Source organism: Aulonocara sp. 'chitande type north' Nkhata Bay, linkage group LG14 (assembly GCF_057382095.1).
Source record: "Aulonocara sp. 'chitande type north' Nkhata Bay isolate Kocher_YH1m ecotype deep benthic linkage group LG14, A_spYH_male_GT1.1, whole genome shotgun sequence".
In the NCBI taxonomy this organism is placed as follows: Eukaryota; Metazoa; Chordata; class Actinopteri; order Cichliformes; family Cichlidae; genus Aulonocara; species Aulonocara sp. 'chitande type north' Nkhata Bay.
The window spans coordinates 31,399,605-31,414,004 of NC_141357.1; the positions used below are offsets into that span (position 1 = coordinate 31,399,605).

Genomic DNA, 14,400 nt, shown 5'->3' on the forward strand with positions numbered 1-14,400 from the left:
GGTGTCACGAGAGTGGGTGTACTGGACAAAGGATGCTGAAAATGAAGCTGCCAGGCAGAAGGAAAAGAGGAAGACGTCAGGGCAGATTCATGTATAGTGAAGGAGGACCAGCAGAGCGTTTGTGCGACAGACGAAAATACTAGTGATAGGGTGAGATGGAGGCAGGTGATCTGTTGTGGCGACCCCTAGAGGGACAAGCTGAAAGAAGAAGATACTGTGATCACTTTTGCAGCTTTATTAATTCATCACCAAAGTTTTTTTGTTTGTTTTTTTACTGAGGCACGACTACTGTCACAAACCCTCAGATATTATGTGGTTTGTATCATTATATTTTTCTAGATGCAATTTTAGCTCCATCAACTTCAATAGCCTTTAAACTGGAACTGCTTACCAAAATCATGCTAGTTAAACTGCAACATTATCAGTTTAACTATCTTTCAGTAGTCCAGGTATCTTTTTTTAAAAAAAACCCTTTACCTAATTTCTAACTGTTTTACAGAATTGAATGTGTAGCTTTTGCTAGTTTTACTGGATTATTGTTGGTCCTAATTGTATTTTTAAATCATTTCTACTCCATATATTGGTTTTAATTCGTTTTAGTTGTGTATTGTTGGGGGGTGGTGGGTTAATTTACATTTCGTTTATGAGATTAACATATGGGATTTCTCATTTTCACCAAATCATTGTTACTTTTTTCTTTGATTTTCGGTCATTGCAGTTTCTTAGTTTGTTGTCCTACTTTGGGTTGCTTTAATTTTGAAACACGTGACCGGAAGTTTTGCCCTATCTTTTCATTGGCTTGACAGGTGTGGAGCTCCCAGTCCTGGATTTGATGCCGTCCTTCGGCCAGTAGACTTCTGGCGGTCACACGCCGCACGTTTTTATCTTGCTTTTTTTAAACCGCCAGCACAATGTGGTTGTTGATGAGCTCGGGACCACCTTAAAGAGCACCTTCCTCTGATCCACATTACAGGTGGATCATATAGATCTATCGCATGTGCGGAGAGGGAAGTTTACCTCCACCGACCCGAGGCTAGAGGCGGATAATACAACGGCAGTTTATACGGTAAGTGATTTCGGCAGGGAGGCTGTGCAGTTATTGACACGGATTACGAGAAAGCTGTTTATGAATTGCAAATAAGTTGGTTACATTTTTGTTATTAATGCAATTCAGTATTTAAACTTTAGGCTGGTATACATCAGTTGCACATATATCAAAAGAAACTTTGATTTGGACTAAAAGTTGCAGCTCCCCGATACAGAACAAGCCCGGTACCCCACCCATTATTAAATATAATATAATCTAGTAATATAGTTAAATACGGGGCTCATTTAAATCTTGGGCGATTAATTGAATTGCAGGTTACTGTCCAGAGATTTCATCTGTCTGCCTTTGAATATATTAACTTGTTATTTACTGCTCATTTTACTAATGAGGAGGTCTGGTAGAATAAACCTCAAGATCTCTGCGCACATGTTCACGCTGGCATGCTTCACGGTTAAACCTGCTCTCCTTGGGCTCCCCGTGCTCAGCCGTCGCAGCCCTGTCTGTTCATACAGTCCTAACACCACTACATCACATAAAAGCACAGTGGAGGTCTGAGCTTGTTAACACGGCCTAGGAACGCATATTTAAAGTCACATATTCGCAGAATAGTGTACTCAGTGGCAAATGTTGTACGCAGTGGATCATGTATGATGAAAATATCTAAGTTAATATCTAAGTTATTGATTACTTACAGAATCTGTGTACAGAAAATGACTAAAATAATGGCTGATTTTTACCTTTATCCCCTGAATGCCCTGCACCTAGGACAGATCTGTGCACCAGACGTTGTCATCTGATTTAATTTTAGTTCCCATTGTCATTCAGAGGTAAAGCTCTGAGCCTGCCCAGCTGCTGGTTACATAATGTCAGCTGAGGACTGCCACAGTTTAGTGAGCAGAGGGGGAAACTCGAGTGGAATTGAGCACAGACAACACAGAATGAGGCCAGATTACAGCGTTACATAAGGGATGTTTTACTTCCACTTGGCTGAGATGATGCAGATGATGGTGGTCCAGAAATAGGTCTGAGCAAAGGATGCGGCGTACACTATATTTACAAACAGTGGAGTGAAGATAAGCTTGTTAATGCACAGAGAAGGCTCTGATTGTCAGGTCATAAAAAGAGATATTTGTGTTTCATGTAGTGCAAGTCGGGCTTTGTTACTAATATCCTGTGGTAAATGTTTCCAGTAATTTTCATTGTGTGCGCACTGAATGGGCAATAGTCTGTATTACATTCAAGGACATACCTAATGCCTTTTGAAAGAAATGGAGCCCAAATGTCTGGTGGCTTTCCTCCCTTCTAACCTTAACAAATCATCCTATGGCACTGCATGGTTCAGTAGGTTGCAATGGTCTGAACTACATCTATTAATGTTGATTTCTTTGCTGACAGTCTGTACATCCTTCTGTTTACTGTCCAACCTGAAGTGATAGAAGATTAAGTGGGTTGAAATTTTGTATTGTACAATGCAGTTACAGATAAACCTCAAAAGTAAACCCATATTTGCTGTGCACATTGATTTTACGACATATGTTAGCAGTGAATTTCTGCTGGGATACATAGCACCACCAGCTCTCATCTATCGCAGCCGATTGAAAACAACTCTTATCTCCCATCTCCGTGTCACACAGAGCGGAAAGTCTTTGTCACATTGCTCAGTACAGGGGTAAAATGAGAAGAGTCTTATGGCACACACAGTCAGTGATTTCAAAGCAGATAATTTGCAAGCAAAAAAGGCAGTGTTCAGCACTGATTTAACAATCACTTGTTGGTTAATAGTAGTGTGGGTATAAAAGATGTTGAATGCAGATAAAAACAGAGACATCTTCTTTTCTGCTGGCCTCGTCAGGAATCAGCCATTTATTTGTTTTTGCCTTTGAAAGTGTATTTCCACTGTTGATCCAAGACTTAATGAATCAATTTAGGAATTTAAATGGGAAGCTGTATTTGTGGAGAATAGTAGAGTTAGTGTTCTGCGTTGAGGTCAGCTGTATGTTAACAGTATAAGTATGCAACAAATCATGGGCTAAATTTACCCAGGATAAGATTTTTAAGGACAGGGGGGTTTGAAAGCTTATAATTATTACAGTTTAATTAATTTATTCAGCATTACAAACATGCAGTTTGTACACATGTACTTCTAAAAATTCCTTGAAGTTAACATGTGATCGAAACTGTTTTGTGTGGGTTTGCTTTGCATGAAATTAATTAAACCACGACACAATAATCAGAAAGATCAAATAAGAACTCTGAATAGCCAGATATTCTTGTCCATTTCTTTTTGTGGCATATTTTTCTCCCCTTCTGTACCTTAATGGAGTGCACAATCCTTCACAGCTATTACAGCACTATGTAACACAGTGGATCATGAATGTTAAAGATAATGAAAACAAAAGGTGAAACAAAAAGATCCAAAAGAGTTGAATTCATGCCAGAGTCATTGTTTTGGATTTCATTAGTTTTTTATGGGTGTGCCTAGTAAAGTGGCCAGTGGGGTTAGTGCTTCAGGGAGCCACAGCAGCAGCACTGCAGGAGCTGTGGGCTGCATCCTGATAAACTGGGATGACTGCAGTGGGAGCTGTGAATAACACAAACGTCACAATTATACAACCCCTGAAATTTTCTGTCGAGTTTGAAACTCTACAGCGTGTCCCTGAAGTTTACATAATGTCGGCATTACATACAAATATGCTTGAAAAGAAAACTATAGAAATGTGGGCAACAATGTCCTGTTGTTGTCAAGGTGGTTGCTGTGAGCTGTAGATTTGGGGTTTGCCGTACTGTGTTTATAGATAAAAACTCAAAGTGTCTCAAAGTCAGAGTCATTATCCAAACATTAGATGGCCTGAACTTATATAAATATTGTCCAAGATACTACAACGTAGTAAAAGAATGAGCTAGATTGATGCACAATTGTGGGTACGTTCCTTTTCATGCACAATATTGTACTCAGGGCATCATCTTAAGTGATAACTTTAAAAATAGTCTCTTTTAATCAATTAACTTTTATGAGCAAAGTGTAGTAAACCAACAAACAATCAGTATTTGGCCTGGCTAAGCTATAACATATTGATATTCAGTACTGCTGTGCTTTATTTCCATGGAAATTTAAAGTCTTTCTCAGGATTAATGAAGGTCAAATTAGGTAAACGTCCAGACCTTCCACTGCATGTGACAGTGAAAGAAATGCTGCGATATATAAACCCCAACAGCAGCATAATGCTTACTTACAGAGTGTGACGGAATCGATGAAAATCACTCACTCAAACATGATTCATGTTTGTTTTGCATCCTGTTACTGACACAAAAGTGATTTATGTGTTGACCTTTTGCTTCCCCGTTACTGTAAAACCAATTTCTCACAGCTGCTGTGGACATGAACCTGCTAAGAGCTTGGTGAGATGAGGTGTGCCTATTTGCGGTGACTTGGTTAGTTAATTTATATCCTGTAGTCTGTGTTTTTCCGCAGTTACATACTCAAAGTGACAAATTATACCTGACTTGTATTCATAGAGCAGAACCTCACTGTGCACTGCTGGATGGATGTGAGAGAGTGCACTGATTCAGCTGGTACTTGAAGTACAAAGCAGAGGGTCTGATATTAAATTACCACCTGACAGATGTTTGTGTGTCCGCTGATTATGGTTTTGAGCTGACCTTGTGGGACTTTAACAAGCATGCAGAGAGGGTCTCCACTGTGCCATTTCTATTTAACAAGTCCACACTATCACAATATTTTTTTTTTCATGGTGAAATTCACAGTTTAATGGAAATAACCAAAAAGACTCTTCTCCCTGCAGTCATGATGCTCTGAGGCCACTGCATGAGGCCGCCTGGGCGAACATGATGGAGGAGGCTGCCAGCCAGCTTGAAAGAGATCATGTACACAATGTCTACGACAAGATTGCTCCATATTTCAACGACAGCCGCTATAAAGCCTGGCCGAAGGTACGGCAGTTCCTCCTGGAACTGCAGCCTGGGAGCATCGTTGCTGACATTGGTGGGTCTCCAGCAGTAATGTGATCCTGAAAGTCCAATTACAGCTGGCTTACATTTCTTGTGTTATGTTGTAGCTGACTGTCTTGTCTTTCCAGGTTGTGGTAATGGTAAGTATCTCCACATCAACAAGGACGTGTTCAAGCTGGGGTGTGACGTTTGTCGCCCCCTGGTGGATTTTGCCTGGAGCCAAGGACATGAGGTCCAGATGTGTGATGGGCTGCATTTGCCTTACAGAGACAGCTGCTTTGATGCTATGCTTTCTATTGCAGGTAATGGTCAGAACTATAAGCAGTTATTATAGATGAGATAAGAGGCTTTTTTAAAAATATTTCACTTAGTAACAAATCACTCCCTTCATATGCATGAGCTCAAACGCCGACATCTACCTCAAATTAAGTTAACTCATATAATGATAAACATCATATTACCACAAACTTGCGTTGCCAAGCCAACAGTGTGAAAAATAATTATTGTGTCCTACCAAAAAAAAGAGTGTAATTAGGTCCAAACCAAACAGCTGCACTATTCATTTATCTTCCATTATACACACAGTGTACATGATACCTCATAAATCCATGCTTAAAGCTGACAAATTCATATTTTTGTCACAGTCATTCATCATCTGTCCACCAAAGAGCGTCGTATTCGAGCAATAAAGGAGATGGCTCGCACTCTGCGAGTGGGCGGACGCATTATGATCTACGTGTGGGCCATGGAGCAGAAACGTCGTAAATTTGAGAAACAGGACATCTTTGTTCCTTGGAACCCCAATCCTCAATTCCTTCCCGGCCTCAACAAACCGAGGAGGAGAACCACAGCACAGAGCGTGAGCGAAGCCATAGACAACACTGAAAAGCACAGGAAGGTTAGAAGCACATCCTCTGTGGCAGACGAAGAAGATCTTGGTCGCACTACACCACAGCAGAGGACACACAAACTGTGGTTCTTCTCCAGGTCTCTTGATTCTGTGTTCGACTTCGGAAGCTTGGGGATCTCCCGTTCATCCTCCAGAGACATGAGCACTTTATCTTCCCCCACAGGTGAAAATGAGGGGAACAAGTTCAACCTGAGCGGGAGAGGACGAGGGCTTATCAAGCAAGTCTCAAGTTTCTTTTCTCCGCCATCTGTGGTCGGATCAGAAGAGGATGTCTTTGTCACAGAGCAGCACAAGGGACCGAATAATTCTGGAGGCAATGGCACCACTAACAACAGCAGCGCAGTGTCTTTAGTCCAGGAGTGTGGCTCTCTGGCTCTACCAGATCTAGTCTCCTTGCAGGGGGAGGACCTAAAGCAGTCTGGAGATGAAAGAGATGGAGGGCTGCTGGGAGAAGAGCTGCAGGAAAGCACACAGAGTCCTCAGGGGAGTGAAGGGCAGGTGGAAGGCTCCTGCCTGAGGTACTACCACGTCTTCAGGGAGGGCGAGCTGGCAGAGCTGATAGCGAATCATGTCGAAGAACTTCATGTTAAACACACCTACTTTGATCACGCCAATTGGTGTGTGGTGGCAGAGAAAGTTCAGGTATGGAAAATATGACCGGAACTTGTCATATTTGAGTTCACTTTGCATCGCCTCTGCCTCAAGTTTTAGCACTGAATTCCACATGTGAGAATAATGACATTCTTTTCATTTAAATGTGCAAATGTAGCCATTGTTGAAGGTCTAGGTAACACTAACATTCTCCAGTGCTGTAATTCTCTCATGAACTATTTAAAAATGAGATTTTTATCCATGTATTTATTTTATCCTGGAACCAGCTATATGTCAGAGCTTTTGGAAAGCAGCAAATAGATATTTTATGGAAGTGTTCAACCGTGGCCGTTACTGTATGTTGTACCAGATTATTTTTAACTATTTATTCTTTTTCAATAAATCTACAGTGTGTCTTTTAGAGTCGGTGTTTTGTTATTTAACCCTAGTGGGCTGCATCACAGCTATTGATTTGCATTTTAAAAGAACATTTCTTCTCTTGTGCTTTAAATATGAGCAGAAGAGAAATGTACAAAGCTACAGCATACTCTTCCCTCTGCTGTTATATTTTAATATATTGATTTCAGTAGAGAATTCTTTCTTTCTTTGTGTCTGCAAAATCGCATGCTGCTTATCTCTCATTAAAAGGAGCCAAATTTGCAGCTAGTATCAGCTGCGGACTTCTTGGTAACGCTTCCTGTGAAACTGCTCGTGCGTACTTTTTCATTGCACTCTCATACAAGTTTAAAATTGTGCAGAATCTCTTCCGAAACATTAGTGCCATTTTCTTGTTGTTTTACTCTACAAGTGTTCCAGACGACATGTCGCCAGTGGGCGTGTCTGTGTGTGTGCGCGCCCTTGATGTAGATATTTGCAATAGTGGCATTGTGTCTTGTAACAATTTGGTATGTCTCAGCAAATCAGAAAACTGCCTCATGTACTGTGAATAAACATTGCACTCTATCACAAGTATATCGCTGCTTGATGTCAGTGAATGACATAATAGGTGAGACTTGAAAAACTGTTTATATCCATTGTGGTGCATTTCTTTAGCTGTATAGTTTTTGTGGACCAACTAGGTTTGTCTTAAAAGTGGCAAATGTCTTGTGTGAGCTGATGTAAATACTTTGTTTTGGTTTTTTTATTAAATTTGTTTTTGTTCACGGGTGTTGTGTTGCTTCTACTCCCATTAACAACAAAGATTTGTTCATGTACAGTTTATTTCTAGAATATTTAATTGTCACACAGGTACAATTTGGTAAATGGTAAGCTAAAAGTCTTTATAGCCAACTTGCACATACTATACTAGAATCATCACCAGCCTACAAATGAAAGCCTTAATATTTGATTTGTGAGGATTTTTAAATAATTCTTTAACATGTAGTCACGTGAAGAAGATTTCCATTGGACTCTGCAGTCTATGCAATAACTTAATTATTTTACTGTAGGACTGTATTGGTCTCTCACATTGTAGTGAAATCCTCTTCTTTTTAATATTGCTTCAGTTCATTAATGTTTATTGGCATTCATTTATGCACAGCTCTTAAAAGCCACACCACACTAGCATTTAAATCTGGTCTGGGTCACTACAACACCTTGACTCTTTTCTTTTTCAAACATTTTATTGTAGGTCGAGGTTGATTCAATGACCGCAAGGTGCCCAAATCCTGTGGATACAAAACAAACCCGAATCATTATCCCTCCACCACCGTGCTTGTGAGCTGATATGTGGTCTTTGCATTGACATGTAGTGTTTTGTACCCAAAATGGCGCTATCCATTATGGACAAGCATCTCTGCTTTAGTCTCATCAGAAACATTGTTGCAGAAGTTTATTTAAATGCAGTTTTTTTTCTAATTGCATTGGAATGTTAACATTTCCGATACTACCTGAGGCTTGTAAAGTTTTTAGCTCTTAGTTTTTTATGCCCCCCCCCAAAAAAAAAAAAGAAAATCCTCCCTAAGAGTTGTATTGTCTGACCTTTGAGTGAATTTTGTGGAATTTCCACTCCTGGTAAGATTGTGGCATTAACAGGGAGCTGAAAGCTCCATTCCAGAAAACTACCAGAAACTCTGCTTTTGTGTTTTTGACCAATTAATCAAGAGCATTTGATAAGCAGCACCTCTTGATTCCTATATAAACAGTTTTTCCACAGGACTGTACTGAGTTCCATAAAAACCTTCTTTTTTCAGATGAATGTAAAAATATGTTGTTATGGTGGCTGTGATGTCCCTATAACAATATAATTGTAGTTACAAGACCATCATTGCAACGAACCAAAAATGAGTGAAATAAGTTCTAATATGTGACCGCATAAGATGTATCACTACTACAGTTAATCTCAACTGTGTAAATTAAATAAATATGCCAAAGTAACTGAAGTACTGGTCAGTTTCTAATACATTTTTGAAACTTTCCAAATGACCATGGCATTCTCTCAAATATCAGCTACCCACTGAGGATCCTCTTGATTAGGGAGCCAAGTTTTACATACCACACTCCCTCCAAACCTGAAACATGAATAGCAAGGTTATAATGAGAACTCGGTTTTAAAACTAATTGTTTCTGTACATAAAATTGGACAAACAAGTCTTCTATCTGCTGTGTTTCATTTACCTGAGTTGCTGCTCTGTGGACGATAGAGTGTCTGAGTGCCAGTTTATCAATGTCTCTAGAGTATCCTCCACCAATAACAGCAGCGATAGGGACACCTCTTTTCACCACAGTCTTCAGCACAAACAACTCTCTCTGATAGAGCCCTAAGGGACACTTGAAGTCATTCAAAAAGTCTGTAAGTGATTTGAAGGTAAAAAACACCTGGGTGTAAAACAGAATGGCTCACCTTGGTCTGTCAGGCGAAGCCTTCCGAGTTCATCTTCCCAGTGAGGATCAACCCCTGCGTCATACAAAACCAGGTCTGGGCGAAAGGTTTCCAGCAGCCAGGGAAGGTGGGCTTCAACTGTTGGGTACACCATCAGACATATTAGTGAGTTTTTAGAAGCATCGTCAATGAAAATCATCTCAACGTACAGAAAAAAAAAAAACAGTAGTTTCAAAATCAGCAAGGACAAAAACAACAATTCTCACAAATTGAAAACAGTAGTGCTAGAATTGCGATTCAGTGATTAGATATTTATTAAAATGGAGAGTATCTACATACCTGTGGAGAGGTAATCCTTGTCCTCCAGCCCATCCTCCACACTGATATCAAGGTCGCTCTGTTGTTTACGAAGTGGGAAATTTTTCCCACAGTGCACTGAGAATGTAAACACAGAAGGCTCCTCTTTAAAGATGAAAGCGGTGCCATCACCCTGTAGGATGTTTGACACATGAAAAAGGTTTAGCTTCTCAACAAAGACAAATCCTAATCCACAACAGAGACTAGTGCACTCCACCTGATGAACATCTAGATCCACAATGAGAACTTTGCGTTTAGTAGAAGGAGAATTAGGAGAATTGTTCATCGTGTATTTGGCTGCGACTGCAAGATCATTGAGGAGACAAAACCCCGAACCATAGCTGGGAAAAGCATGATGAGTTCCCCCTGCTGTGCTGCAAGCCAGACCCCTCTGCAGAGCGACTTCAGCAGCTAAAACAGTCCCACCTGGCAATGAGAGAGAACGTTAACAGCAAACATAATGCAATCTTTCCGGGTCACGTGTACGTCATGAATTTCTCTCACCTGTTTCATATCGACAGCGCCTCACTATGCCTTCACTCCAGGGAAAGCCTGTCCTCCTTTGCTCTTGCTCACTTATTTTCCCATTTATGAAGTTGTCCAGGTAGTCCTCGGTGTGCACACAGCTCAGTAAATCCTTAGAGGCAATTTCAGGGACCCACACCTACTGTAAGAAAGGAAAAGGCACATCAACAGGAAAATGTGCTTTCCAATAAATACTACTTTTAATAGCAGCAGTGATATTCACTATTAGTTGATCTTGTTATGTTTAGAAACTGGATGCCTGTAAATCATAAAATCAAATAATCGATTATAATCACAGGCAGATATCATAAAAGTGTCTCACTCACCTGTTTCTCTGTAATGACCTGATCTCTGAGCAAACACTGTAAAACCCGGGGAAACTTGCCCATCGGAAACCTGTGATTGGGTGGGAGGTCACACACATACTTGCTGTGATGAACTACTGGAAGCGCGCTAGATTCGTGTCTCACCTGCGAGATGAAAAAGGTGAGTTTTATAATGCACCCACTGCGGCGTTCAGGGGAAAAATACTTCAGTTCACTTTGTTTAAATTATCATACAAACTTCTTACTAGTTCAGCATGGAAGCACCTGCAGGAGGTGAGAGCTTCACCAGTCATCAACCACGCGACTTTGGAGCGAGGTCCTTTAGAGAACAGCCGCTTAATGCAGGTCATTATTAAGACAGGAAGCAATGAATGATAGTCGCTTACTTAAGACGGGAGAATGCTACATTATACACAGTTACGATGTTATGAAACGAGACAGGAAGTCCATAAAGTGTCCCGTGTACTGTGTAACGGGATGCTTGGCTGTTACAGCGCCTCCTCAGTCTACTGCTGCCATCTTCTGTTATGGAGTGCAAATAACTTTCTGTGCTGCTGTCACGGTTTCTTTCTACTGCTCTGTTTTCTACTATAGTACAACTTGATGGTGAGTATTATTTTAATCAGTTGTATCCTATCCACAGATTTACACGCATATACTATTTCAGTATTATGCAAAAATCTTGAACCACCTCTTAATGTTTTATCATTTGCTAGGAGAATGTGTGCAGGAGAATGACTTGTCTGAACTCTCGGTAATATAAGTAGTCTTCACAAGTAAAGTAGCGCTCCAGGTTTATTGAAGGACATTTCAAATCTTTTTTTTTCTTTTTTAGTTGGCTGGTTTTTGTTTTATTCTCTATCAACATGACCCCACACTGCTTTAATAATGTTGAGGAGAAGCTATTCCATCACTGATAGTGATCCGTTATGTGTTTTTCTATCCAGCTGTGCTTTCACTGCGTTAGGATTGTGCTTAGAATGATTGTCATGCTGAAGTGTACTTCTGATGACTGTAAACACGCATTGTTTTACCTCTCTCATTTGGGTTCATCACTGATTTTCAGTCCAGTCCATTTGTTGGGTAATTTAGCATACCTCAGCCATTTCCCCCTGTTTCCCTTCCTTAATAATGCCTTCTTGATAGCCATCCTTCCACTCAGACCATTCATGATGAAGCTTCAGCAAACAGTAAATGGATCGACTGAAGGGCCAGATGCATCTCTCAATATCTCTCATGTCCTGTATCAAGTCTTATTTTTTCATATTTCTTAAGGACATGAATTGCAGATACTGTTCATCTGGTGGGGATAGTTTTTTTTTTAGGCCTGCTACTTTTTTTCTGCTCTCCACTTGTCCAGTTTCTTCATTTTTAAGGACACACTAAACAGGATGTTTAGTGTTTAGTGTGTGTGTATTTAATTCCTGTCAGACTGTTTTATCTTTGGTATTTTTCATAGATTCAAGTAAAGAAATGGAAACGATTGGTGTTTATGTGACAGGCTGCGCATAACAAAAAATACTTAATTTAAAATTGGTTCTCTAAAATTGTCTGCTATGTGAGGAAAAACAAACACTGGTTTATCCCTTAAGCTAGGCACCTCTTTTATGCTTGAATAATTCTCAAATCAGTGTGATCAACAAACAAACAAACAAAAAGCAAAGTGAAAAAAGCAAAAATTTGAAAGACCTTCAGAAAGCCTTAGGAACTATTGCTTAAAACCAATTAAAAGCCAATTAAAAGTTCCCCTGATGTTGTAGTTTAGTCGTCATCCAGTGAGCAGCATCCGCTGAAGTAAGCTGCTCAGATTCCTGAGTTAGGGTCAGAAAACAGATGGATTGGCTTAGACAAGGCTGAATGCACATTCTTTATGTGGCTGACTGTGAATGTCATCTGAAGAAAAAACTAAACAAAAACGTAAGTCTGTTATATCCTGTTTTTAACATACAAACCTTTATGGCATGGTCAAACATAAGTTTTTTGTTTTCTACCCACACACTGCCCCTCCTTTCTACTATATTTCCATATAACGGCAGGGGTAATTGTTTTGTTTCCACTTCCTGTCCGATGTTTATCTGTATCCTGACCATCTTTAGGCAATCGTCCTGTGTCCTCCTTTGTTCCCATCACTGTCAGCTCCATGTCAGCACACCATGAACTGAGGTGGTTAATCATAGTGAGAGAGGATGATTTATGGTGTCACAGCAAAATCATGTCAGAGCCTGAGAGATTTATTGTCTTCACTCCCACATGTTCCAGCTAAAAGTTGCAGAAGGGCTCTGTGGCAAGTAAAGTATTACAAATATCAGCAATTTCTTTCTTTTTATAGATGTAAAATGTGATAATTTAGCTAAAAGAATACTACAGTGTTCTTGTCACTGTACTGTCGTGGATTTGAGCTGCTTTTGTGTCTGGTTCTACCTCTCTGGCTGTCTGTCTCACATTGCTTGCAGGCAGCTCAGGGCACCGTCTGGCAGACTGCTGGCTCTTCATGAATATGTGTGTGTGGGGGGGGGTGTGTGTGTGGATGTGTGTGTGTTAGAGAGAGAGAATTGTCTGGCTGATTGGGGTTAGCACAGCCCCCTGAGAGTGGCTACTGTACTCACTGGTAGATAAGAAATAAGACGAGCATGCTGGCCTCAGGTGCAGAGGGGAAATCTCTTCATAATAGAGAGAGGAGATTAGAGAGGTAAAATCAATCACTGACTTCATTCCTGTTAACAGGCATTTCGAATAGAGAGAGATGAAGGTGGCTGTTCTTAACTGAAAGACTCCGATATATCTTGACAGAGGGATTGTGCTGGCGATAAAGGTTATATTAATTTATTATGGTGGATTTTCTCTTTTGCTTTGGTGTTTTACTAAATTTCATCTCATCATTGTAAAGACCATGTGCTCAGTCTTTTATGACAAATCACTTGTACACGTGGTGCATGAGTGTTCCAGGCAACCAGTGATTTCTATTAATTTCCCTACAGTGTCAAAAATCTACTAGCTTATTTGCTGAATTTTCTATTTGCTGTGAGGTGCAGAATGAGTAGAATTCTGGGATTTTCAGTTTTTTATTATTTTCAGGGTCACTTTGATCCTGAAGATTTATTTTTATGTGCTTCTATTTTATTTAAAGCTTTTTGTGTGTTGTACTGGGGGGAGCCCAGTCAGAAGCACCCAGTTTCACCTATACAGTTTTAATGAGTTCATAATGGCCTCGGGTCCTAATTTAAAGTATCGCTCACTCTCAGGAAGCAGAGGCACTCTAGCAGACACTGGGAAAGAGACTGCTTTCAATTATTAATGTGGACTATACACAGATGAAAGCTGCAATTTGTAAAGAAAAGCATATATTTTGAGCAGCTGGAGCTTTTCAGTATCAAGTTTGCATGTTCTGCCTGTGCCTGTGTGGGTTTTCTCCTTCAGTCTAGGGAGATCCATGTTAGGTTAACTGGTGATGGAGGAATGGATGGATTAAGTATATGTTTTCATTTTACACAACATGAAATTGTTTTTAGCTTCTCTGATATGTAATTGCTGCTTAAATTAATAAACATTATTTGGTATTTGTTGTGTGTCATTAGGATGAGGACTAACAGTCCAAATATTCAGTTTACTGTAAGGAGGACTAAGAAAACAGTAAATAATCATATTTAAGCAACTAGAATCAGGATAAATAAAGAATTTTCTCATTTGATTTTTTAAATTCTTTTTCATTTTCAGGTATATATATATATTTTTTTTGTTTGGCACTATAATCATGTAAAGTGGAGTAACATGCAATAAAACATAAATTACATGTTAAAATACTGCAAACTTGATATTTACTGTGATTTATTTTAATTCTAAAGCAAGTTCATGA

General features: G+C 39.8%; 2 protein-coding genes across 5 annotated transcripts; one reads left to right on the top strand and one right to left on the bottom strand.

The window, feature by feature from the left end:
- The first annotated feature begins 828 nt into the window (after positions 1-828).
- On the top strand, positions 829-7,681 carry trmt9b (tRNA methyltransferase 9B). The gene is made up of 4 exons (XM_086262064.1): positions 829-1,066; positions 4,852-5,051; positions 5,146-5,319; positions 5,662-7,681. Exons 2-4 carry the CDS (start codon positions 4,895-4,897, stop codon positions 6,582-6,584), a joined length of 1,254 nt encoding a protein of 417 aa, XP_086118190.1. The 5' UTR covers positions 829-1,066; positions 4,852-4,894; the 3' UTR covers positions 6,585-7,681.
- Positions 5,653-11,002, bottom strand: hdac12 (histone deacetylase 12). Of its 4 annotated transcripts, XM_086262067.1 has the most exons (8): positions 10,793-11,002; positions 10,548-10,691; positions 10,201-10,360; positions 9,914-10,122; positions 9,679-9,829; positions 9,361-9,477; positions 9,135-9,277; positions 7,455-9,028 (listed from the first exon to the last, which is right to left on the bottom strand). In XM_086262067.1, exons 1-8 carry the CDS (start codon positions 10,895-10,897, stop codon positions 9,005-9,007), a joined length of 1,053 nt encoding a protein of 350 aa, XP_086118193.1. In that variant the 5' UTR covers positions 10,898-11,002; the 3' UTR covers positions 7,455-9,004. The 4 variants fall into 4 exon arrangements, 2 of the variants coding, with proteins under 2 accessions (XP_086118192.1, XP_086118193.1); XR_015124733.1 differs by having other exon boundaries at positions 5,653-9,028; positions 9,135-9,266; positions 9,679-10,122; XR_015124732.1 differs by having other exon boundaries at positions 5,653-9,028; positions 9,135-9,287; positions 9,679-10,122.
- Positions 11,003-14,400: the final 3,398 nt, after the last annotated feature.